Source organism: Nomia melanderi, chromosome 6, assembly GCF_051020985.1.
Source record: "Nomia melanderi isolate GNS246 chromosome 6, iyNomMela1, whole genome shotgun sequence".
In the NCBI taxonomy this organism is placed as follows: domain Eukaryota; kingdom Metazoa; phylum Arthropoda; class Insecta; order Hymenoptera; family Halictidae; genus Nomia; species Nomia melanderi.
In genome coordinates, this window is record NC_135004.1 from 19,137,721 (window position 1) to 19,160,861 (window position 23,141).

Below are 23,141 nucleotides of genomic sequence, written 5' to 3' on the forward strand. Positions count from 1 at the left end.
ACTTGCTTATCTACGGTTCGCCTCTTCCGAGCCGAGCCGAGCCGCGTACGAACCGGCCAAGTGGATAGGGAGGCAAAGGGAATCGCTCGACTCGGCCAATAACAAACTAATCAACGTTGTTAGTCGAAATTAACAACCGGGCCGAGCGCGCCGATTGGACGTCCCCCTTGCCCTCCTAGCAATTTTTCCCCGTGATCGCGAATCAACTCGGAAGAGGCGAACTGTGTCTCTGTGCGGTTTGTGTTTTCAAAGCGTACTGCGTACTGCTGCACCATATTCGCAGTACGCGGTATTTTTGGTGTACTATCGTCGAAAAATGATTTGGAAAATTACGTTTGTCGTAAGAATACTTTGCTCGGTATCGGACGTTCCGAATGAACGTTCTACTTTACTGTGAAATACCAAGTGTTCGATATTTGTTCGGTAAACTACGCGCATCGTAACCTCAAATGCTGCGTGTGCCCGGGGTGTTATCCGAACTTGTCCGTCATCGTTGTAAATGCAATTTGTCGAGATCACGCGGAGAAAACAAGTTTCCGCGTAATCGCGAATTTTTCACGATTTCACAATCGAAAGGTTCCGCGTATAGTGTACTTTTTCAAATGATTTCATCGTTATCTTCCTGTAACTCGGTATTGTTTACAGTGATTCGCGCAGTCGGTCGTGTATTTTGACTAATTAATTTCACAAGAATGAATCATGGTAACGTAACAACGGGGGGCGTACAGACCAGTTATCGAAAATTTGACACAGAAAAACGGAAAAGTTATTTAACCAAAGTGAAATGATCAAATTAAACAGCGATGATTCGCTCGGATCGCCTATCGTTAATGCTACCAGAAGCACGCAGGTAGAATCTGAGAAAGATTCGGAGAGCGACGAAGATCAGATACGGCGTCTTATACCGTCGCAAAAGAAAGAAATCGAGGATGAGAACGTTTGGTCGATTTCTATACAAATGTTTATACCCTTTTTGTTGGCTGGTTTCGGCATGGTAGCTGCCAGTTTGTTATTAGATATTGTACAGGTACGCGCAGAATACTATCAACCAAAGTATCTCGATACAATAGTATTAATATAAATAGTATTAATATTGTAGCATTGGCCAGTGTACAGAGTAGTATCCGAAGTGTATATATTGGTACCAGCATTGCTCGGTTTGAAAGGAAACCTGGAAATGACGTTGGCTTCCAGACTTTCTACGCATGCCAATCTCGGACACATGGATACTCGGAAGCAGCAGTGGACACTGATCGTCGGGAATCTAGCTTTGATACAGTGCCAAGCCATGGTCGTAGGTCTGCTAGCTTCCGTGGCTGCCGTCGTACTCGGTTGGATACCGGACGCTCGGTTCGATATTCATCATGCACTGTTATTGTGTGCTAGCGCTTTGGCAACAGCGTCCGTGGCAAGTTTTTTGTTAGGTTTGGTAACAGTCACTGTCATACTACTGTCCAAACGGATGAAAATTAATCCCGACAATATAGCGACTCCGATCGCTGCTTCCCTCGGGGATCTAATCACTTTGGCGCTTTTGTCGGGGATCGCATCCCTTCTTTACGACGCTATAGGTGAATAGCTCTACAACCTTATACGTCTACGACGAAAATGAGAAAACGAGTCGCGATCGAATGAGAAAACTCTCGTGTTTTATTGTCTCTCTGGTATTCTGTCTAGTACAGGGTTGTCTAGTTGCCTCGTAACGATCGGCTAATCGTCTAGTTTAAACTTTAAATCTCCGTAACATTGCGTTTCAGACTATGCGCCGTGGATCGCTCCAACCTGTGTGGCGTTTCATATCGTCGTTACCCCTGTTTGGGGTTACATTGCAGCTAGAAATCCATTTACAAAGGAAATATTGGATTACGGCTGGACACCTGTGATATGCGCGATGTTGATTGGCAGGTTCTTATCTCATCCTTTACCTAATCCAACACGGGTGGGAATATTTTGCATGAGAAGCAGGGTGTGGAGGAGGGAGCAGGAGGAGACAGAGGGAAAGAACCGATTAAAAACGCTTGGATTCGTTTCAGCGTTGGCGGCCTGACACTAGATTACACGATATCGAATTACAAAGGTATAGCAGTATTTCAGTTAATAATAAATGGCGTCGGTGGTAATTTAGTCGCCGTTCAAGCTAGCAGAATATCGACATCGTTGCACAAAGAATCGTGGTCTGATATTCAAGAAAAAGCTGTTATTCGTTTCAATCCGTTCTACACATACTTGGCCAAAGGTACGTGGAAATTGACCGTAGCTAATAGAATAATACACCGCAGTAGGCTCTTGGGAACATAAACCGTTGCGTGGAACGATTCGTAGGTGGACATGCGAGAACTGCCAGAGTTTTACTAGCGATGGTAATACCTGGCCACCTAATATTTGCTTACACCATCAGTTATCTCCAAGCCGGCCATACTTCTTTCACTGCCATATTTATTATCGTGTACCTGACCGCCGCTTTACTGCAGGTATATCTCGACACGAATATGCCTAATCGTTCCAACAATAAAAACATTATGTTCGCATTTATGATTATCAGGTGATTTTGTTATTATACGTTGCTCAGTTGTTGGTGGTATGGTTGTGGACACGAGGAATAGATCCGGACAATTCTGCGATACCATACCTGACAGCAATAGGTGATCTAATAGGAACGGCGCTGCTAGGAATTGCATTTCACATACTTTACGCCATCGGCGACGGAGATTCGGATGTAGGAGATTGATTGCGTTTAGAACGAACATTTCCCGATTATCTTTTTCCTTCTTCCCCCCCTTGCCCTTTCCCTTTCCCTTTCCCTTTCCCTTCTCCGTCTCCTTCTTTCGGCTCCCCTCTTGACCTTTTGTTTTAGCCTTTTCTTATATCAAGAGAGTGTTTGTACTTTATTTCTTTCAGTCCCATAAAAGGGACCTCGGAGAAGGAACAATGATGAAATCTAATTAATTTTAAACAGCCATTTTGATGCGTAGATAAATTGTTACAGTCATTTCGACACATCGATCCTGCGAGGAGAATGGTGTCAAGCCAAATTCATTGTTGGCATATTTCTCGATGCGGCGTACTCGCTTCTTGCGCGTAAGGTCACAGAGTGTACGTATACATGTCGTGTAACGTAAACAGAGAGTAATCGATTGCGCGTAACTTAAATGAAACAAGTATTTTTTTAAAATTGTGTATTCACTTACCGGTACGAATAAATTTGATTCAAGCGCCACTCGTCTTATTTTTGTTTGAAAACTACGAGTGGTTTGGCACTGGCGAACGTACCACCTCGTGACAAGACTAACAAAAGACGCAACGCGTTAAGAAAAACAAAGGGACCGGACGCAATGTGAAAAGTATCGCGATTAACGCACGGCAAAGTATCCATCGGGGCGATAGCGCAGTTGTGAAACGTAAAGAGTCGCGCGGTGTTTTCTCCAGGATAAAACTCGAAAATTGTAAGAAAGGTGTCCTCTCGGGACGCGTGAGAAATTTGTGAAAATGTTCGGACCGAAGGAGTACTCGGTGCTGTGCATTGTCCAAGAGGATTCGAGTGTTGCGAGGACTCGGGGTAAAATTAGGAAAAGGTTGGGAAGGGGTAGAAAAGTGTTGTACGCGTAGACGCATCGGGGATTCGAGTCGAGTCGAGTCGAATCGGGCCGAATCATACGTCGAGGAAGAAGAATAAAGTAGTTACCGAGATTGAGCAGAAGCGACTCGGGTGAATCGGACAGTGAGGAGAGGTTCGATAGCCCTTAGCTATACGGAGCTGGATCGAGTTGACCACTGTTCTGATCGAACCGCTGCGGTGGTGGTGGTGCTGGTGGTGGTGGTGGTGGTGGTGGTGGTGGTGGTGGTGGTGGTGGTGGTGGTGGTGGTGGTGTTGGTGGTGGTGATGGTGGCGGCGGCGGCGGCGGCGGAGGCAATGGCGGTGGCGGTGGCGTCTTTCTTTCGGACGGTATCGTACGGTCGAGTTACGAGTAGGGCGTAAAGGTTCGTAAGCGTAATCGCGTAAGCGAGGCATGCCTCCGCGTGTGCGTCGACGTATATATATCGCGATGCGGGCACGTGTACATACACGCCGCCGACTCAACGATTCGTACATGTACAGCGGTCGAACGAAATGACCAAGTTGTGGTCGAGAGAGACACAGCTTGTCGCCGTCAATGAAATAGTTGGATCTGTCAGTGCCAACTATCGCCTCGCTCTCGGCGGAGCGTTTTAGGTTTGATCTATCGCGTTGCCCGATCCGGTTGCTTACCAAAGATATTTTCTCTCTGCCGCTCAGCTGCCACCCACCCCGAATCTCGTAGTGGACGGTCCCCATTCTCGAGACGAAAGGGAGGAGAGGATAGAGAAGTCTTTGAGAGTACGCCGTAGTAAATCGAAATCGAAATCGGAATCGGAATCGGAATCGGAATCGGAATCGGAATCGAAACTTGGTATCGCCGTCGTCTCGGAATCGTTCTCGGTCCATCGTTGCGAAATAAAGAAGAATAAGCAGAGCGGGGACGGAGATGTGGCGCGGTCGGTGCGCTTCGCGGTAACATAACACCGAAATGATATGAATTCGCGTAACGCGCTGCACCGTTACCGGAGTCGCAATCAATTGAAATTGGTATGTTCATGACTCGTTTCTTCGTTGCTTGCCATCCGACAAGTCGTCTAACGCGATTCAACCCTCGCGAGTATTGTGCAATCACGACACAACCTTCGTGTGCCCCTCGACGTGCATTGCCGACGCGAGTCTCTCGCGTTCTAACAAGATATGGAGTGCAGGACACGGGGATAGTATGAGGACGAGGGCCCGGAGAATATCTTTTTTCATGAGAAACGAGAGGGATGTGTTCGAGAACGTGCCTCGCGGGTCACGGGAACCAAGTAACAAAACGTATGTTAAGTTATTGCTCCTCATGGTCGAACTTAAACACGTGGAGTAATTTATCAATTTGTGAATATGTTACGGAAGTGCTTCGTACTCGCGCGCCACGAACGTTAAACGACAATGTTTGCAAATGCCGATACGTGGATATCGCTCGACACTTTTCACTTTCGATTTCTCGTCGTCGATATTTTTTCACCGTTCCGTGCTCGATTTTGCGGTAGGCATCTACCACGCACGCCACTACTGCTATACCTTTCCCGCAATGTACCGCGACTACCGTGGCGTCGACGAAACAACATTTTTCGCGCTAGACTCGCACGCTCGACTCGACCGATGGGTTGACCGTCAGCGGACGAGTGGTACGCGTCGCGTGGAAAACCAGCATTCGAAATCTCGAACGTTTCCATCGCTCGCTTATTTTCCTCTTTCCCTCTTTTTCTCTTTTTCTCTTTTTCTCTTTTTCCGCCTCTCGCACACGCATACGGACGCGCGCGCGCGCGCGCGCATACTGCCCCTTTGCTCTCCTCTCTCTTTGCGCAATTTCGATTTCTGCCAGCCAGCTCGCACTCGATCGGCTCGTTTTCTCGTCTCTCGACATTTCACTGATCATCGAATCGTCGAGCAGTTTGGTCCCGCTCACGAGTGTATTTCATGTTTAAACGGCTCGACTGTTTGCGAATCCGCAGCTCGAGCGGAACAACGTACGAAACGCGCGGCGACACATGCGAGTTCTTGAAAGATTCGACGCGCGGCACGTTCGATGATGCCGTGATTGTCGGGGAATATGGAAATTCCGTCGACTAAAAGAGGCTTTAATCGTGACGTTACTACGCGCGAGTTTTAAAATTCAATGCCAAAGCGAAACACTTGATTCCTGGACTAATCATAAACGTTGTTACGTAACTGCTCTTTTTGGAAGTAGATAAAGATACGCGTACTACGCACGATAACGACGGAAACAATATTTTTAATTAAAATCGTTTGCACACGAATCGTCGTTGTAAACACGAGTGAGCAAGCGTCGAGTATTTATCGACAAATGGGTAACGATCGACAATTTTTCCGCCCGTTTCGCGCTATGCCCGTACGCGCTCGCGCTCGCGCGCGCACACACACGCGAAACACACGGACGCGCACGTGTTGGATGTTTTTCAAATATTATTCTTTGCAAAACAATATCCGGAGATTCGTTAAATGCAGGATTCGATTTCGCAATGATACCGTCCGTAACGTTTGCATTTGTTTGTTTCCAGAGTAAGCGTTCTGAGAAATTGTTGCACAAATGCTGCAACACACCCACATGTATCCGTTTCTGCCGAGAACGAACAAAATTTTCAGATATGCAGCGAAACCTGTTCCACGCGAAACTGATTACGTTTGTCGCCTAATCGATTAGCCCATTAAACCAAAGAGATTAGATACACGATTATTTATCGAAATCACACGTACGCGTCGAATATTCTGCGTAAAAGTCCGGATCGAACGGATATCAACGATAGACGGACGAAAGACGAGAAACGAGAAAAGAAGAACTCGCTTCGGAACAAGTTAAACTTGCAAACCGTTAAACGAGCGGAGCGAGCGAGCGAGCGAGCGGACCGTTGGGGTAGCAAGCGAACGAATAGGGAAACAAGCAGGCCTGGGTTAAACGGATGAGCATGCGGGAAGGCGGGCACAGAGGTTACTCGGAGCGACGATCGATAGACTCGCGCTTGCTCCGTTTCGCGTATGTTCCCGGTAAACTTCCCGAGCGAGTTTTAAGGAGACAGGCGTGATGCACGATCGAGATCAGTCGCGATGTAACCATAGCGTGAAACGGCCTCACACGGGCCCACCAGCCTTACACCGTCAAATGCGTGACGACGGTTGATTTTCTGTTTCGCCAGAATCGACACGCTATTGAAAACAACACCGGAAACAAGGATTCCCGAGTCTATGAATTCCGCCGAGCTTCAGCGTGCCGTCGAAGATCCGCTTACCAGACAGCAGGTATCTATTCCGTTCCTCCTCGAGGAACCCTTTTTCGAGCAACTAACCACCGATCCCTCAGCGGCAGCTACCGATTCTCCTTCCTCGTCTCCTCCTCTCCTTGGGACTGGACAATTTTCGACAATTTCCGTTACGTAAACGACACGGGGACGCTCGCCTCGCACCTTGAACGTTCAACAAAGTACCCCGTGTACTTGGTAGAATTTCATTCGAAACGCTAGTCGATTGCCACGCGCCCCGAAAATCGTCGATGCATCGCGACAACGGTCCATACGAGTCGCCTCGTTGTTTCGTCGATACGTTGCGCCGGATCTACGTAACGTCCCGATCGATAATCCTCGAAAACTACCAACTATCCGATCCGAACTGCATCGAACAACGAGCAAATCGCGGGGAAATCGAGTACTCGAGTCGAACGATTTGTCCGAAAGAACGATCGAGCGAAAGATTTGTCCGCGATAACGATCGGATCGGAGGAAATCGGAGGAAATCGGAGGAAAACGTTCGATACCTCGTCGCTATGCATCGCGATTTCGCGAGCCCACCGTTCACAGGATTCTCTGTCGGTGGACGGAATGCCTCGGTTACGGCTCGAGAATTTGCGGTGATTGAAACTTTACCGAGACTCGCATAGCGGTTCCGAGTGAACCAAACTAGAGATAGCGTCCCTCGTCGGTTACGTAATTTACTCGATTCTTGTTCCGAAATACAACGACATCGCGAACAAACGAACATTTAGACAAGCCTTATCATTCTCAAAGGAGAATGGCTATATATCCGCGGCAGCAAGTCGCACGAGGTCCTCAGTAGAAGATGATAGAGGACCAGATGCATCAACATCCGGTACGACTGCCGCCCGACAAACACGCCCATGTCGATGTCACAGGAACCAAATTTGAAAAGTACGTTGAACGACATTCTATTTACATTTCATTTTTCTTCTCGCCAACGCGACAACGGTTTCGAAAACAACTGATTCGTACACACGGATACGGATATTAGCGACTCGACAATTGTCCTCGCGCTTCATCTAACGATTAGCGGTTGTCTGATTTTTCCTTCTAAACCGCGTGTGATTTGGTGAGCGTTAAATGCCCGTGTTTGCGTATATTGTTGCTACCTATCGAAACAGACACACGAACGCGTTTTACTCCACTCGGTTAATCGACACACACACACACACACAGAGAGACGCGCACGTGCCTTTACCAGTGATTTTTTGTCAACAGTGACCAATGCAAAGAGCCTCTACTTTCCGAAAAACAAAGTTCCCACAGGGTAACGCCGGCGTGCACTCGGTTGCGCGCGATCTCGGAAGCACCCCGCGGAAACGTAGTTATGGGTACAAGTTTAGCTACGGACACGTCCATGGCCATGGCCACGGGTATCGGCCTGGGAACCGTCATGGGAACCGTCACAGAAATGGGTACGAGCGCGCGCGCGTAGCGTGCTTACCGTGCATAGCGTGCACACCGTGCACACCGTGCACAGCGTGCATAGCGTGCCGCCTAGGCAATGTCGGTGTGTTAATGTTGCTACCGCCACCTCGAATGTGACAGATACCGCTGCTGCTGCTGCTGCTGCCGCCGACAAATTGATAGAACAAAAGTGCGTGGAGGTGCCCATCTTCGACGAAGGAACCACCGACAGCGGTCGTCTTCCCGACGTTGTTGCCGAGAGTAAAATTTACGGTGTCATCGAGGATGAACCTCTCGAGTCGTACTTGGCAATTACCATTCAAGTTTTTATACCGTTTCTTATCGCCGGCCTTGGCATGGTGGGAGCTGGATTAGTTTTTGATTCGGTGCATGTACGCTGATCCATTTCTTCCTCGTTTTTCTTTCATTGTTTCGTTGTTTCTCCATCTTTACGATTCGTTTGTTTCGAGTAGACTTTTGCCCTCGCCTAGGATCGACCGAAAGATAATGCTTTCTTCTTCCCACCGTTTCTTTGCAGCACTGGATCGTATTCGAGAAAGTGACCGAGCTGATCATTCTGGCTCCGGCATTGTTGGGCTTGAAAGGCAATTTAGAAATGACCCTTGCATCGCGACTTTCTACTCAAGCGAATCTCGGACATATGGACACACGGAAGCAACAATGCTATATGATCGTTGGAAATCTCGTTTTAATTCAGGTGAGTCGCATATGCGCGTTCCTTGTACTTTTCCTCTTGCTTTTCCTCGTCATTTCCTACGCCAATTCCGAACGTTTCGTTCCTTCTCCCTTCTCTCTCTCTCTCTCTCTCTCTCTCTCTCTCTCTCTCTCTCTCTCTCTCTCTCTCTCTCTCTCTCTCTCTCTCTCTCTCTCTCTCTCTCTCTCTCTCTCTCTCTCTCTCTCTCTCTCTCTCTCTCTCTCTCTCTCTCTCTCTCCCCCCCCCCCCACGCATACCATCCATCCATTTACCTATATCTATCTATCCATGGATCCATCTACTTGTTTGTCTACTTATCTCTCCCTCTATCGTTCTTGTACACGCACACAGAGCACACTCTCTCATTCACTCCCTTATTTGTTCACTCGTTCGTCCGTTCATTCATTCACCCACTCCCAATTCCCTGGAATCGCTTCTCTTACTATCGCTTTGCCATGCACATTCTGAATTCCGAATGCGAAATGCGCATCTTATTACACGCCGGTTCGTTGAAATTATTGAAAATCAGACGGTTCCGGTGACAAGGTACGCGACTTGCGGACGCCTTATCATTGGCGCCGTGATTTTATTTGATTACGCTTTCAACGCGTCAACGGTAAATGACCTTCGAGTGTGAACGTTATATTTATCGCAGGATGTAATCTGCGATCGATGAGCAAACACCCGCGGAAACTAGACACTCTCGGTAACTGTACTTACATCAAAGCTACATATAAGACACGTGCCGTACAGTAAGAGAACAGTACCCGTTACATATTTCATGCGAAACAGGAAATAATTGTAACCTGCTTCTCTTCTCTCTATCTGTTTTTCGTTCAAACGAATTGGGCTAGTTTCAGAGAGCAGGCCGTAACGATAAACAATAGATAAAGTCGACTGACCGCGACTGTAGACGACTTACGCTACTCGAGCACGCGTATCTTTACAAACAACGCAAACGTTGCTCTTGTCAATGAAAAATCTCGTTAAATCTCTTGCCATCGTTTCATCTCTTCTTTGATTTACACTCTCATCCACATTGTTATTTCCTTACTCGTTACTCGTTACTTGCTCATTATCTTGTTGTTATCGCTGGTTTACACGTTCGTGTTGGCAGTGCCAGGCGATAGTGGTTGGATTTCTGGGCTCTGTGGTGGCGATCGTAATGGGAGCGTTTCGATACGGAACCATTTCATTGGATCACGCTTACCTGTTGTGCGCGAGCAGCCTGGTTACCGCGTCCTTGGCGTCCTTTGTCCTCGGCCTGATAACTGCAGGAGTAATCGTTTCTTCGCGGCACTGTCACATAAATCCGGACAACGTTGCGACGCCGATAGCCGCCAGCCTTGGCGATATCACTTCCTTGGCTTTGCTCTCCTGGATCTCGACGATACTCTACGAGTCGATCAATAAACAGGATTGGCTCGCACCCTTGGTGATCGCTTGTTACGTTCTTGTCACCCCACTTTGGGTATGGATCGCTAAAAAAAACAAATACACCAACGATGTCCTTTATTCCGGATGGACTCCCGTTATGATTGCCATGTTAATCAGTTGGTAAGTAGCAACGAAACGGAGAAACGAATCGTGCGTAAAGGTAAAAACGTACGATCAACGTATCAACAAACAATCGGCAAAATCTCGTCTCGATCGTTTCGTTGAATCGTTTCAACTTGTCTCGCCTGATCGCAGTTGCGGCGGCCTAATTTTGGAATTCATGGTGTCGCGATTCAAAAACTTGACTGTCTTTCAACCGGTGATCAACGGTGTCGGTGGAAATCTCGTCGCTGTCCAAGCGAGTAGAATATCAACGGCCCTTCACAAACAAGCCGAGTTAGGAACACTTCTGATACCACCGGGTCACACGCACCCCGTCATCTTTATTACGCCTATAGCGAATTTTTTCGGCAAAGGTCAGTATACGTACAACATTCTCGTACACAGCATTTTCGGTAACGCTCTGCTAAATTTCATTTTCTTTCCTCCAGGTATGCACGCGAGAACTACCAGAGTTTTAATGGCAATGGTCATACCGGGTCACATCATTTTTATTTACCTAATTAATTACATGAAAGATGGCAACACTTCGCTGACACCTCTTTTCGTTTTTGTTTATTTATGCGCCGCGATGCTGCAAGTTGCTGCCCTTCTTTACATTGCCTACATAATGATACACTGGATGTGGAAACGAAAGATCGATCCTGACAATTCCGCGATTCCATATTTGACAGCGATGGGAGATTTACTTGGTATCAGTTTGCTTGCGATTGCTTTCCAATTTCTTTATCTGGTAGGAGATCAAGATTCTGATCGAACGATTGTTCCGTGAATATCCGATTAAGTTGTACGTCAGGCGAGTATTGGCATCAACGTCGACATCGGCATCAGTACCACCGCACCAGAAAGAAGCCTCCATCTTCCTTCCCCCTTTACCTCCATCTTTCTTTCTCTCCTTCTGTCCCCCTCGCCCCCCCCCCCTGCTCTCTTTATTTCCTTTCTTCAGTTGGCTACTTCCATTACCGTTTCATAGTTGCTATTGCTTCTCCTTTTACACGAGTTGTCATGAAAAGCTGCCTTCTTTAACAACATCCGAAACATCAAGGCAGAGAAAAACAAATGCGTCGTGTGCAGCAATAGGTTAAACGTTCATTCGAGTCATCGCCTCTACATTTATTCGATCCAATTTCTTTCCGTTATACTCGGTTCAGCCATTGTCTTACTGTTCGCTTCGGACGCGGTCCTACTTCTGTATTCAACCTAGTCATAAAAAGAAACACGCGAAATAAGGATACGGTCATAGTTTTGTCAAACATTATGCGAAGAATAGCGTTTTATCGTTGATAGTGCTAAACGATAGACGATAACCGTGAATGTTCCAACAGACGATCCGTGTCCTTGCGCATGTGGAACTCCGAGACCTCAAGGACACGGTGAGAATGAGTTCAAAATACAAACTTCTTCCGATGAATTCTTAATATTCGTTGGCCGTTGATCAACCGAACCAACGAATGTAACAGCAAAGTGTGCGTAGTTGTATATAATAATTCGTAACATCGTACCGCGTACGTGTCTTCGAACAGTTGCCTTCGTATACGATGGGAATTAGGTAGATGTTACCTTACAATTAAATGCTGTCTAATGTCAGGACAACATATTTTTTTATGCTTTCAAGGATTCGAACATTGATGCGGCTCTCCTTGCAGTATCTATTTTTGGACAGCTGGGTACACGTTTCTCATGCTTTCTCATCTTTCTTCGCCACTTCTCATTCTTTCTCATTGTTCCTCGTTACTTTTCGTCGTGTCGACCGAACCGACCCCGCCATATTGCAAGCTAACGTATAACTGTCCGCGAACACACATTTTCTATCCGTAGTTTCTCTACCTCTTCCAACGTCGTTAAAAGCACTACAGTTTGCATCGATGCAATTTCCAATTACACCGAGTCTATTAAATTCATTTTTCTCGAGACATCGAAAAGTGCCGAAAGAACCAACGAACTTGTCGTAAATCAAATCATCTCTCGCGCCGTGTTCCATCGACAACTTGTTTGAAATCACTTTAACAAGAATAATTATTATTAGCCTAGGTAACTGTATTTTTCGTTTGTATAGTGTATTTGCGCGATTCTGCAACTAACAACATTTCTATTGTGACCACCTTTCTATAAATTGATAAAGATTAATCATTGTTATTTAAAGCACGTACCAATTTGCTTGTCGAATAACCATAGACCGAATTGATGGCAACGTATTTCAACTATCAGTTAAACTTGAAAGAAACGTCACTGCGTTCTTAACTCCATCTTCCTTGCGTTCCTCTTTCTCTTCCTTTTTCTTCTTCTTCTTCTTCTTCTTCTTCTTCTTCTCTTCTTCTTCTTCTTCTTATTCTTAGTAAAACATTACCATGTAATTTTTTCAGTTTGCAACGAGGGTCGTAATCACGCAATTAGCAATCTCCACAAAAGTTTCCTTTAGGGTTAGTGCAGGTGTACATGTACTATGAAATAGCGCAAGCTTGCCCTCTTGTAAGAAAATTATACCAAAGATTAGGTTCTAAATACATCTTGACAATAATGTTTGATTCAAACAGTTGGATACACTATTTTTTACGCCATGTGAACTAGACTTGTCGTGTTTAACATTCCCCTCCATGGATGGGTACATACATCGAAGAAGAATTTGATGCATTACTCGAATAGCCACGTTTTCCAAGTTTCTATAGATTTCGTAAGAATATAGATGCATCGAATATAATGATGCAACTACGAAAAGGTTCTTCTTCGAGTTACAATAACATCTCGCCGATAACTCTCTCTCAATTCGCAACTAACGACATTGCAAACGATCAGAATATCTTTCGTTTGATATCGTTTTCGTATCCTTGAAACAAATTATTTTCAACGAACAACAATTTACAACGTTTCATATTTTTTTCAGACAACAGTAACAATCTCTCGATTATCCTCAGTTTATACATCACACCCATGGCGAAATGTTTTCTGTGCTGCTTTCCTTGTTAGAAAACGAGTCGTTCGACGCAAAACCTCTCGCAACGAGAATCACGGAACATTGTTAGATTCCTAATTAAGTGTAACACGCGGACTATTAACGAAACATTATTGCATTTCAAACTACTCGACGAACGAGAATAATAGCCTAAAACGCGTAGAACGACGAGAGTCGATTGCTTTTAATAGGACGAACACGAAAAAGATAACATTAGGGAAACACTTGGAAAATAATAGCTTACGTCGACGAGAAGAAGAAGCGGGAGAAGAAAGAGAATGAACAGGGAGAGAGAAAAACGGAAGAAACCGAGACGAAGGTGAAGGCCAACCGTCGAACAACATCCGTTAAACATTGCTGCAAACAATGAAGGTTCGCTCATTCGCTTCGATCGCATCGTCGTTCGTACACCTGCCGTCTTTCAAAGTATAAATTCGTTGAAGAGTAGTCGTGTACTTTGATGGAACAATGGAAAGATACGGCTATCGAGCATTTTTCAATGATCAAGTGGAAACTGTGAAAACTGCGAGAACTGTGATTCGCGTTGGTGATGCGATCAGAGCTGTTTGATGCACATTCGAAGGTAAAAAAGACACTGATATAGTTTTCTATAATAAAATTCGACAATTTGAAGAGAAAGAAAATAAATTGAGACAATCACATCTGTTCCTATCCCGCCTCGTTTACTATTATATTCGTTCCATAATATATATATATATATATATATATATATATATATATATATATATATATATATATATATATATATGTTCGCGGCATTACAGGACACATAAAACATACTTCAAAGCGTACAAAATACTTATATTCGTTTATTGAGAGACGTTTAATCTCCAAAAATAAATGTACACTCGGTACAATTTTTGAGACACTCAAAGTAAACACACGCAACGTTGGTACCCCTACATCGTTCTGCTTATACCCGAACGACCCAAGAATCTAAGGCGCAGACGATAACGAAATCTTATAAAAGTACGAATTGCGCGCGACCGATACGAATTACTCGCTAATAAACAAACTATTTCTATTACCGTAGGACTGTGAGTGCAATCGGTTCGAATGAAATCACTGAGAAAGGTACTGACCGACGCGACGCATCAGCAAAACTAACTTTCATCGACACCAATATCGCGATCGATGCTAACCGAGACAAGTATACGTACGCACTGGCCGGCGCGTACGTATCGGTATCAACCACGATGTTCAACGGTATCGAGTATTATAAATAGAAACGTTACGCCGTACGTTCATGGTACGAATCTCGACGCCACTAGAATTCTCGTCGGTGGTTACAGAGCTGGTAAACGAAAGTCGGCGATCGAAATATAACTCGGTTCGACTTGAAATGGAACGGCGACTCAATGACAGCTGAGTACACGTTAATTCGATACACGTGTATCGGGTATTTATACATGAAAAATTATCATACAATACATACGATATATCGGTAGGTTTGAAATGGGCTGGCTGGCTCAATAACGAAGGACTGAACCTGGCTGCCAAGGTTTCGCGAAACGTAACAATCTAAGCTGTACACAACGAATCAGTCTGACTGTAATTACTCGGAGATTTCTTCACTGCAATTTTGCTATTTCCTTCGCTTTCCACAGAATCAATTCCATACAAGAGACAGCATCTTCTTTGCTGTCGTGTCCACCGACTGTAATACACACGTTGTTACATCGTACGTTTCACATGCGAGATATCGACTACGGATACAGGGGGATTTTACTCGAAAAGACACAGTACTCACCGTCGTTTTGAATAATTTTCCTTAGATACTCGGAACAAAGATTCTTCAGAGCTCTCTTTTGCGGATAACCGTTCTTGTGCGGAAACATTACACTCGTGTCGACCACTGTGTCGTGCAGCAGTCGTAAAGCTTTGAAATCGCTCTCTAGGCTGTGACCCACCAATATTGTTTTCTCCGAAAACATGGTGAGCAAGGTCGCTTGAACGTCTAGCAACGTTGTCGTCACGTCCTTCATGCTTTCCTCCGTAATCCCAGAAAACCTGTAACGCGTAGGTGTCATTGAAAGTTGTCCGCGACAAACTGTTGCGCGAAGAATCGGTGCGCGTTCGATCCATCGTATTTCTGGAGATTCTCGCAACAAGAAGAAAAGCGGCGATGACAAAGAAAAGGAGGAAGGAGAAGGAGGAAAAGACGAATGAGACTGGAAGATATTCAACAGTTATTCACCTTGTGTTATAATCAATTATAGGATTCTGCGGTTTAACCAATGTCTCGTATACTACACTGCAATCCTCGTCTATGACCGTTACTCTGGTCAATTCTAAACCTTGCGTCGTATAACTCATTTCACAATCAAGGGCGTAAATTCCTTGTTCTTCGATAGATATGTCTTGAAAAGAAAAAAAGAAGAAACCACGGGGAAGCGTAAATGACGGAGAATATTACGATTCGGTAGGGAAAAAGAAAGAACCGTGACACACCTTTCGGCAAAGTTTTCACGTATCCACGAAGGTTTTCATAGTCGGTATACTCCCAAACGTGCGTCTTTGCGTCGCAACAACCGGTAGCAGAGCCGTATTGCTGACAACAACTGTACTTGCCCTCGCCCCTCACCGTGAATTTTCTACCCCAATGGTATATACAGTTCTGCGGTCGCAAAGGGAATCCTTGTTTGTCTATCGTATATGCTTGACCGCATCGGCTACAAATTCTTTCGTTAGGCACTTTGGACAGGGCATTCTGATTCCGTGAATTTGTTACGTAGATTTTTGCACGGCCCTACAACCAAATGAGAATCGGTGTCGAATCGGTGTCGAATCGGTGCCGAATCGCAGTTGAGATTCTTCGACGATGGATCCGACCAACTTACTTTTTGTCCGTCCGGATGTGGCCGAGGAAATCCATTGTCTCGGAGCTGTTCTTCGCTCAATATCCATTTCTTCAACATGTTATAGAGCTTCGTTCCTCGGAACTCGGTAACGGATCGCTTCGTTTTCAAAACGCTCCAAGAACCTTTCGCTTTACCAGCCAGCACCGCCTCGTGAGACACCACGCTGCTACCTGCTGTCGTCGCGCTCGTATTATTTTCCGTCGATAAACTCTGATCAATTTCTTTTCTTAATCTATGCGCAGCGAGCATACAAGAGCTTTTATAGACGGCCAACGCTTTGCATCTCTCGTGGCAAGCGTATTCTTCTTTAATCGCGCGTTGCGCGGCATCTTCGGCATTCGTGTAGATCTGTACGCACACGTCGTGCATTATGTTCACGTAATACTGGCGAACATTTAAGGGAAACTTCTGCGTGGTCACTTGCAACGGTTCAGGTCGGATTAGCTGAGGAACCTGAGAAAACGCAGAAAACAAGAAAGAAAGAAGAAAAGGGAAGAAACCACGATACGCGACTCGTATCGTAGCGCATTCTTTACTCGCTAGTTAATCCCAAACCGCTTGCTTACCGCTTGAGGAACATGAGCGACGCGTACTCCACTTTTCGCAGTTTGCGCAGTTGTCTTCGAATTGTTTGCTACTTTGATAGTCGTTGATTTCTCCGCGTTCTCCGTCATCTTTTTCTTCTCAATCGCTAAAGATTTCGCATACGGCACATGCGCGATTCTGACACGAGCTGTCCAACAATGTTCTTCGGTAGTGTCAATTTCAATGGGAGTAGTTGAAACTACGAAGATTTTAACTCAGGAACTCTCAGAGCAATCGGTATATCATCGTGTTGACCCAAAGGGAGATGAGTAGTAGGATTAACCCTTTGCGGACACGTGTCTGGGGACAGTCGCACAAGCTCGTTTACCATTTTGAACGCATACCGGCAAACTTTCAAACTTTCGAACTTTCGAACTTTCGGAAAGCATGTGCAGCTGTAAATATACAGCGGTCCGCTCTGATCCGAACCATTCCTATCTACTCCGTGTCTCTATCACGTTCCGTTGAACGGCTAATCTTGGAACGATCTTCCGGGACGTATTCCTACGTGACTGCATTAATCTTGTGTCGAGCGATTGAACCTTCGTTCAACTATTTCTCTTACATTTTACATTCTTTACACACTTCCTGTACACTTTCCACGTGTAATCGTATTTTATATTCGTACGAAAGAGTTACACGAGGACAGAAACAAACACGACATTATTGCGATACTTGCTCGAATAAACCAGACCTGCATGTAGACAATTCTGTATTTCGAAAAAGTATTATTTCGCAAATTTACTCCAAACTCTTATCAACTTTATACGTGTACAGCGAAATTCATCTTGTTGTTACGAACAAACTTTCAAACGCTTATCGTTTCTCCATTGCACGCTCTGGAAACTTCTCGTCCACGCGGATGCTCGTGCATCGGACGGTCTCGTCCGCAAAGGGTTAAAGCAATTTAAATGCAACTAGTGTACATTTCGTTCCACGAGGGACGAGATATTGTAGAGAAAAAACGTCCGTATACACCAGGTATCGTTTCAAGCGCAACACTTTGCGTCGAAGCTTCGCAACGCCGACACAGCGTGAGAAAACTCAACTCCGGAGTCGCTGGTTTGAACATGTTTGAATTTCAATTAAACCAGTGTCGCACAGTATCGACCTAAAGTGTCGCACAGAATCGTTCGTTCAAACACATATTTCGAGTGCAAATGAAAGTGAATGATAAAAGAAAGAAATGATTTCTGTCGCGTTAAGTAAGACCAAGGATAACACAATCGATGATTCTTTCTGTAAGAAACAAAAAGACGATCGTCCAGTATCAACCGTTTACTGTCATATTTTTAATAGAATAACATTTCGTGTTTACGGATATCGTAATCAATGTATCCAATTTCCCTCAAATGAAAATGACCAAATGAATGTTGCAAATTGTACATTGGCCGATTTCTTCGTCCGAGCCTAGCTTCCTTTCGCGTACACCGTGAAAAATACGTGGCGACGCAGCATAGTTATGCATGTAAATACAATACACGATGGCGATGGGTTTGAGCGCGATAGATGTACCTACTAAATACTAGGTATTCACCTAAGGTCAAATCTCGGAAGACTCGAACCCATCGCTTGCACTAATGCCCGAATCGCCGCATCTTTCAACGTGTACCTTCGGGGAGCTTTCGTCTATACTGACAAAGAGTTGAATGGTCGGCACTGCACGACAAGTATCAATTTCAAATTACGGCATATTATATGGAAAAAGATATTGCCGAAATCGATACGTCACTTTGAAACAATGACTTATCCGATATCAACGCGTATGTTTCGTGTTTGAAAACATTCAAAGCAACCGAGTAAATCATTTTGCCCTGAAATACGTTACACGGAATTGTAGTGTTCATTTGTTAATTGAAACAAAGCGTTAGGATTATTGGTGAAAGAGATTAAAACTACCTTTGGTCGATATTGTACGCCGGTCGGTACTGTACGACTCTCCCCTACTATACTCTGATCGCTGTATATTATGAATTTCCGTCTTCCACCTCCGCGTCTACAGAGAGTTATAGAACTATCCGAGTAGTCAACGTTGCTGTCTCATCCCCCTCCCCTGCCCTCCCATCGTTTCACTGAGAGCTTCACTGAATTAGGATCTCCATAGGTATTATGATATTTTAAACACTATATAGTACACGGTACGTACGTACGTACACAGAATCGTGATGGATGGTACAATCGAGCGAGAAGTTTCATGCAAAAGTAAGCCGACAAGAACGACAAAGCTTTCTCAATTTATCGTTGATTTTGTAGAAAATCAAAATTCAGGAATTCATTTTGCTCATTCTCAAGCGCGTGCTACCGAATACGAATCGTCGTCGTTTGCAAGTCACAGATGTGTATGTACTTGGATGTCGCGCACATTCGCGATAAACAGAATTTTCCCGTATTTCGAAACCCAAGTTACCATGAACAAATCCGTACGTTTCAGTCGTATTCTGTTTGCTTAACAAATCCATACTACGACCGAGTATAGGAATAGAAACAGCATTTACAAAATCTAATACCGCGGAAGCATGCACTTTTCGAAAGAAATACATGCATAAACGGCACAGGAAAACATGTACAAGTATCACAGCCAGGTATTCTACACGGTAATATCGTGTTCATTCGTTCGACAATTTGACAATTTGACAAATTATTACAACACAATGGTATGCGTTTCGACACAGAACCCAAGACTTTCGGATTAGGGCGATTCCAAGAGACACACCGACAAAACTGATACATCTTACAATAAAGTATTGTAGAATCTCTGGCAAAGAGAAATTATATCGGGACTTTAATGTACTCTTACATGCCGCACCTGCTGCTTCAACGTGATTTCGCCGTTGTACATCTTTGGAAACAGAAACATTGCTAGCCACGGGAACCGCCTTTTCTGCTACAACGTCTCTCATCAATCGCCACCTTTCGTACATTTTTTGTTGCGGATTTACCAGCTTTTTGGGCAGCTGATTATCAACAGTCTGTCTGGTAACACACGTGGCCGCTGAAGGGTGAGCTACCCTTCTCCTCCCTAATTCTTCGTTTTGCTCTTTTTCCTGCTTCGACGAGGATTCTCTCGACGATTCTCTCGACGATACCGTTACCTTCGATCGTTCCGACACTTGATATTCCTTACAACAAACAAAACATTGGTCAATTATTGGAAACACAAGCCACGCATCGTAGGCAAACGTCAGAGAGTCATAGCAAACAATCGTTAATTTAGAGATTTATTTGAAACGCTAGAAGGGAACATGGAAGATATAATTGCTAAAAGAACTCCTCGTTAATTTCCATCTTCAATTAAGGTTTTCGCGCGTTCTGTCGCCTAATTTCTCACGCGTACTTGAAATATTTTTAAGCACTCCTCTTGCACGTCGTGATCCGAGTCGGATCCACTTATAATTACGTCCTCTATATCGTTACCAACGATACTGTTACGACGCTCATCGGTTTCCTCGTCAGCAGTGCCGTCTAGCTTCGATCGAATACTTTCCGAGGGACTCGCAAGCCTCTCCACCGAATTCCTCTCTTCGTTGTTCTCTTCTCTACGAATAGACGATTGTCCGAACGTTTTCTCATCGTCGTCGGATTTACCACTAAAACTTGAACGCTTACTTCCACCGCGTCGTTTCTTAACGTGTTCCTCTTTCTTCGAAGACTCGGAAGAGTCACGAGCACCTCGATGCTTTCCCGAGTCACGAGAATCTCTCCTACCGCTTTTGCTCTTGCGTCTATTTTCGCTTCTGTCTCTGTTTCTTTCCTTGCATCGATGTTTTTCTTCGTTCTTCTCTCTATACTTGTTTCTCTCGCGATCCTTGCTTTTCAAATCCTTACTCTCGCCTCTACGATGACTTTCATCCTTGCTCGTACCGCGATAAGCGGAATGCGATTTCTCAACGGAAATATGCCCCTCCTTGTACCTTGTACTGTGCTTACGAGAATTATCGTAACTCTTTGGATCCTTACTTTTGTTCGACCTTTTACACTTGTATCTTACAGTTTTCTCGGCCCCTTTACTCGCATCTGTTTCCGAACCTTGTCCCTTTACGCACGTCACACTTTTCAACGACTCTTTACCAATCGAAACTTCTTGCGTCAAAATATTGCTATCCTTCGAATCTTTCCCATCACAATTTTCATTATTAATGTAGTCAACGTTCACGCTTATTTTTGTGGAACACGTACGCGTACTTTGCTCGTCATTTAAATAACCGCTGTTAGCGTCATCGTATATTTCACCTTGTTCTGTAATCGTGTCATCGACACCTTCGCCGTTAACTTTACTCGAATCGCAATCTGAATGCCCAACATCGTCCCGACTGTTATTAACATCTTCTTCGTCATCTGAGAACTTTGGCTCTAAATCGGAGTAGAACTTTTCGGATTCATCGTTTCTTTGAAAATTAGAAGAAGGACTTGCATTCGCAGATACTTGATTCGCTGTATTAAATCCTCCTGTAAAATCGTATACCGCAGAGTCCTTTAGACCCTCTATACTTTTCAGAGGTGCCTTGATTTTCTTTGGAACATACTCTTCCCTTCTCTTCTTACTTTTCGGGTAATATGCTTCTCCGAGTTTAAGCGCGTAGTCGCTGGAATTTCCATCTTCCATTGAATTCAACAAAACTGGATCAGCCTTACACGTAGGTATGTAACTTTGAGTAGTGTCCCGAGTACTCGTGTTCACTATCGTAGTCGGTTTGTACTTGGCTTCGGCAGCTTGAGAATCCGTTAGTTCTGAACCCAGCCACGGCTTAACTCCTTCAGGGGAACATTTACGTTTCACGGCAACTCTGCTTTCCCTGGTTGGCATGTAAGATATTATCGGTATATGACGTTTTTTCAATTCTGCGATTGGCGTAGGATTGTAAACGCATGGAATAGACTTATTAATCGACATTGATACATCCGTTCCTTCCTCCGCTGCACTTGCTGTAACAATTTCTAATTTACCAGAAGTTCCAGAATTCAAGGAAGGTTTTAGCCCTTCGACTACACGAGAAACAACATTCTGACATGAAAATTTATCCGTACTCGTTACTTCTTGATTAGCAAGAACTTTCTTGACAGCTTCGGTCACCAGTTGTTGTAACATGTCCGAATCGGATCGTACCGGTGCAGCTTTTGCTTCTTGAACTTGACTCGAATGACTTTCCAGCGTCTCCGCTGTCTCCGTCGTAACCACGGCATCTTCTGAAAAGTATAATTTACATGGGTAGAGAAATCTTTACGTACGCGTGTATCGTCAGGATAAACAGTTGACAAAACAGTTTTTTCTAGAACTTTAAGTCATCTTTCTTTCATAAAGCAATACACACGTATCGCGATAAGAAATGTTAATAATCAAGTGACTTACCTCGTTTCGAGTGCTTGAAATGACAGTAAGGTCTATCGCAAGATCCGCTTTCGTAGAACGGACAGTTGATAGCTTTAAAGTAACCAGTCGAAGGCAACATAATTATTTCATCTTACTTTGTATTTTCAGTCGTTTATTTTTCAAACGAAAACCATCGTATTCGATTCTGCAAGATCGACTTTTTCAATTCAGAATTCAGAAAACTCTCTAGAAATCAAGCATTATTTCTTTTTAGACGAGAAACAGACATTTGCAGCCATTATTCGTAAAAGATTTGTGACATTTTACAAAACGCGTCCGGAGACAAAGGTTATGTCCTTGCAGTTCGTACATTTCCCTATTTGCCATTTGTTCGTCAGTGTCTTTCTCATTCTCCCTCCTTTATATCTCTGTCTTCTCCTGCTCAATTTACCACCCTACAACTGACTCTGACAACGAGTCTTTTACGTTTTCCCGTTACTCTTCCTGTGTATTGTTTTTACCGCCATCTGCTATACATCAGGGAAACGGATAATGAGTGATCTCGAGTCGATACATACGCTTTAAACATAATAAGTATCTATATACTTCTTTATCATCTTTATCGTGCAGCACGAAAAATACTAGACTGCGATGATTACAAGTGCCTACTTGGCGTCCGTTGTTTCACCGAAGACCCCGATGACGGCACAGGGGCGAGAGGGGTCTTCCGCTGTGTGCGTTGCGTGACGCGCAGTGACGCGCAGTGACGCGACGGAATCGGTGTGTGCGTGACCGTTTCGACCAATCGCACGTTAGATCCGAAAACACACTAGATTCCAACGACTCGGACCCGCATTCCTCCCACGG

The 23,141-nt window shown here is 44.6% G+C and overlaps 3 protein-coding genes across 13 annotated transcripts; 2 read left to right on the forward strand and 1 right to left on the reverse strand.

Annotated features, from left to right (window-relative positions):
- The first annotated feature begins 13 nt into the window (after nucleotides 1–13).
- LOC116430219 (solute carrier family 41 member 1-like) lies at nucleotides 14–6,859 on the forward strand. 2 transcript variants are annotated; one of them, XM_031984026.2, is made up of 7 exons: nucleotides 14–1,027; nucleotides 1,100–1,571; nucleotides 1,758–1,905; nucleotides 2,034–2,236; nucleotides 2,323–2,471; nucleotides 2,543–3,093; nucleotides 6,757–6,859. In XM_031984026.2, exons 1-6 carry the CDS (start codon nucleotides 785–787, stop codon nucleotides 2,726–2,728), a joined length of 1,401 nt encoding a protein of 466 aa, XP_031839886.2. In that variant the 5' UTR covers nucleotides 14–784; the 3' UTR covers nucleotides 2,729–3,093; nucleotides 6,757–6,859. The 2 variants fall into 2 exon arrangements, with proteins under 2 accessions (XP_031839886.2, XP_076224588.1); XM_076368473.1 differs by having other exon boundaries at nucleotides 2,570–3,093.
- LOC116430220 (solute carrier family 41 member 1-like) lies at nucleotides 6,709–13,080 on the forward strand. Of its 3 annotated transcripts, none has more exons than XM_031984027.2 (8): nucleotides 6,709–6,859; nucleotides 7,621–7,761; nucleotides 8,089–8,285; nucleotides 8,419–8,669; nucleotides 8,816–8,995; nucleotides 10,110–10,549; nucleotides 10,685–10,905; nucleotides 10,981–13,080. In XM_031984027.2, the coding sequence occupies exons 2-8, from the start codon at nucleotides 7,673–7,675 to the stop codon at nucleotides 11,319–11,321; spliced, it is 1,719 nt and encodes a 572-aa protein (XP_031839887.2). In that variant the 5' UTR covers nucleotides 6,709–6,859; nucleotides 7,621–7,672; the 3' UTR covers nucleotides 11,322–13,080. The 3 variants fall into 3 exon arrangements, with proteins under 3 accessions (XP_031839887.2, XP_076224583.1, XP_076224584.1); XM_076368468.1 differs by having other exon boundaries at nucleotides 8,419–8,585; XM_076368469.1 differs by lacking the exon at nucleotides 7,621–7,761 and having other exon boundaries at nucleotides 6,714–6,859.
- On the reverse strand, nucleotides 11,449–23,028 carry LOC116430122 (uncharacterized). 8 transcript variants are annotated; one of them, XM_031983810.2, is made up of 10 exons: nucleotides 22,881–23,028; nucleotides 22,314–22,804; nucleotides 20,301–22,150; nucleotides 19,764–20,085; nucleotides 16,948–17,114; nucleotides 16,361–16,834; nucleotides 15,972–16,269; nucleotides 15,718–15,880; nucleotides 15,271–15,530; nucleotides 11,449–15,177 (listed from the first exon to the last, which is right to left on the reverse strand). In XM_031983810.2, the coding sequence occupies exons 2-10, from the start codon at nucleotides 22,411–22,413 to the stop codon at nucleotides 15,092–15,094; spliced, it is 3,720 nt and encodes a 1,239-aa protein (XP_031839670.1). In that variant the 5' UTR covers nucleotides 22,414–22,804; nucleotides 22,881–23,028; the 3' UTR covers nucleotides 11,449–15,091. The 8 variants fall into 8 exon arrangements, with proteins under 8 accessions (XP_031839670.1, XP_031839671.1, XP_031839674.1 ...); XM_031983811.2 differs by having other exon boundaries at nucleotides 22,314–22,801; nucleotides 22,881–23,018; XM_031983814.2 differs by lacking the exon at nucleotides 22,881–23,028 and having other exon boundaries at nucleotides 22,314–22,520; nucleotides 22,645–22,870.
- Nucleotides 23,029–23,141: the final 113 nt, after the last annotated feature.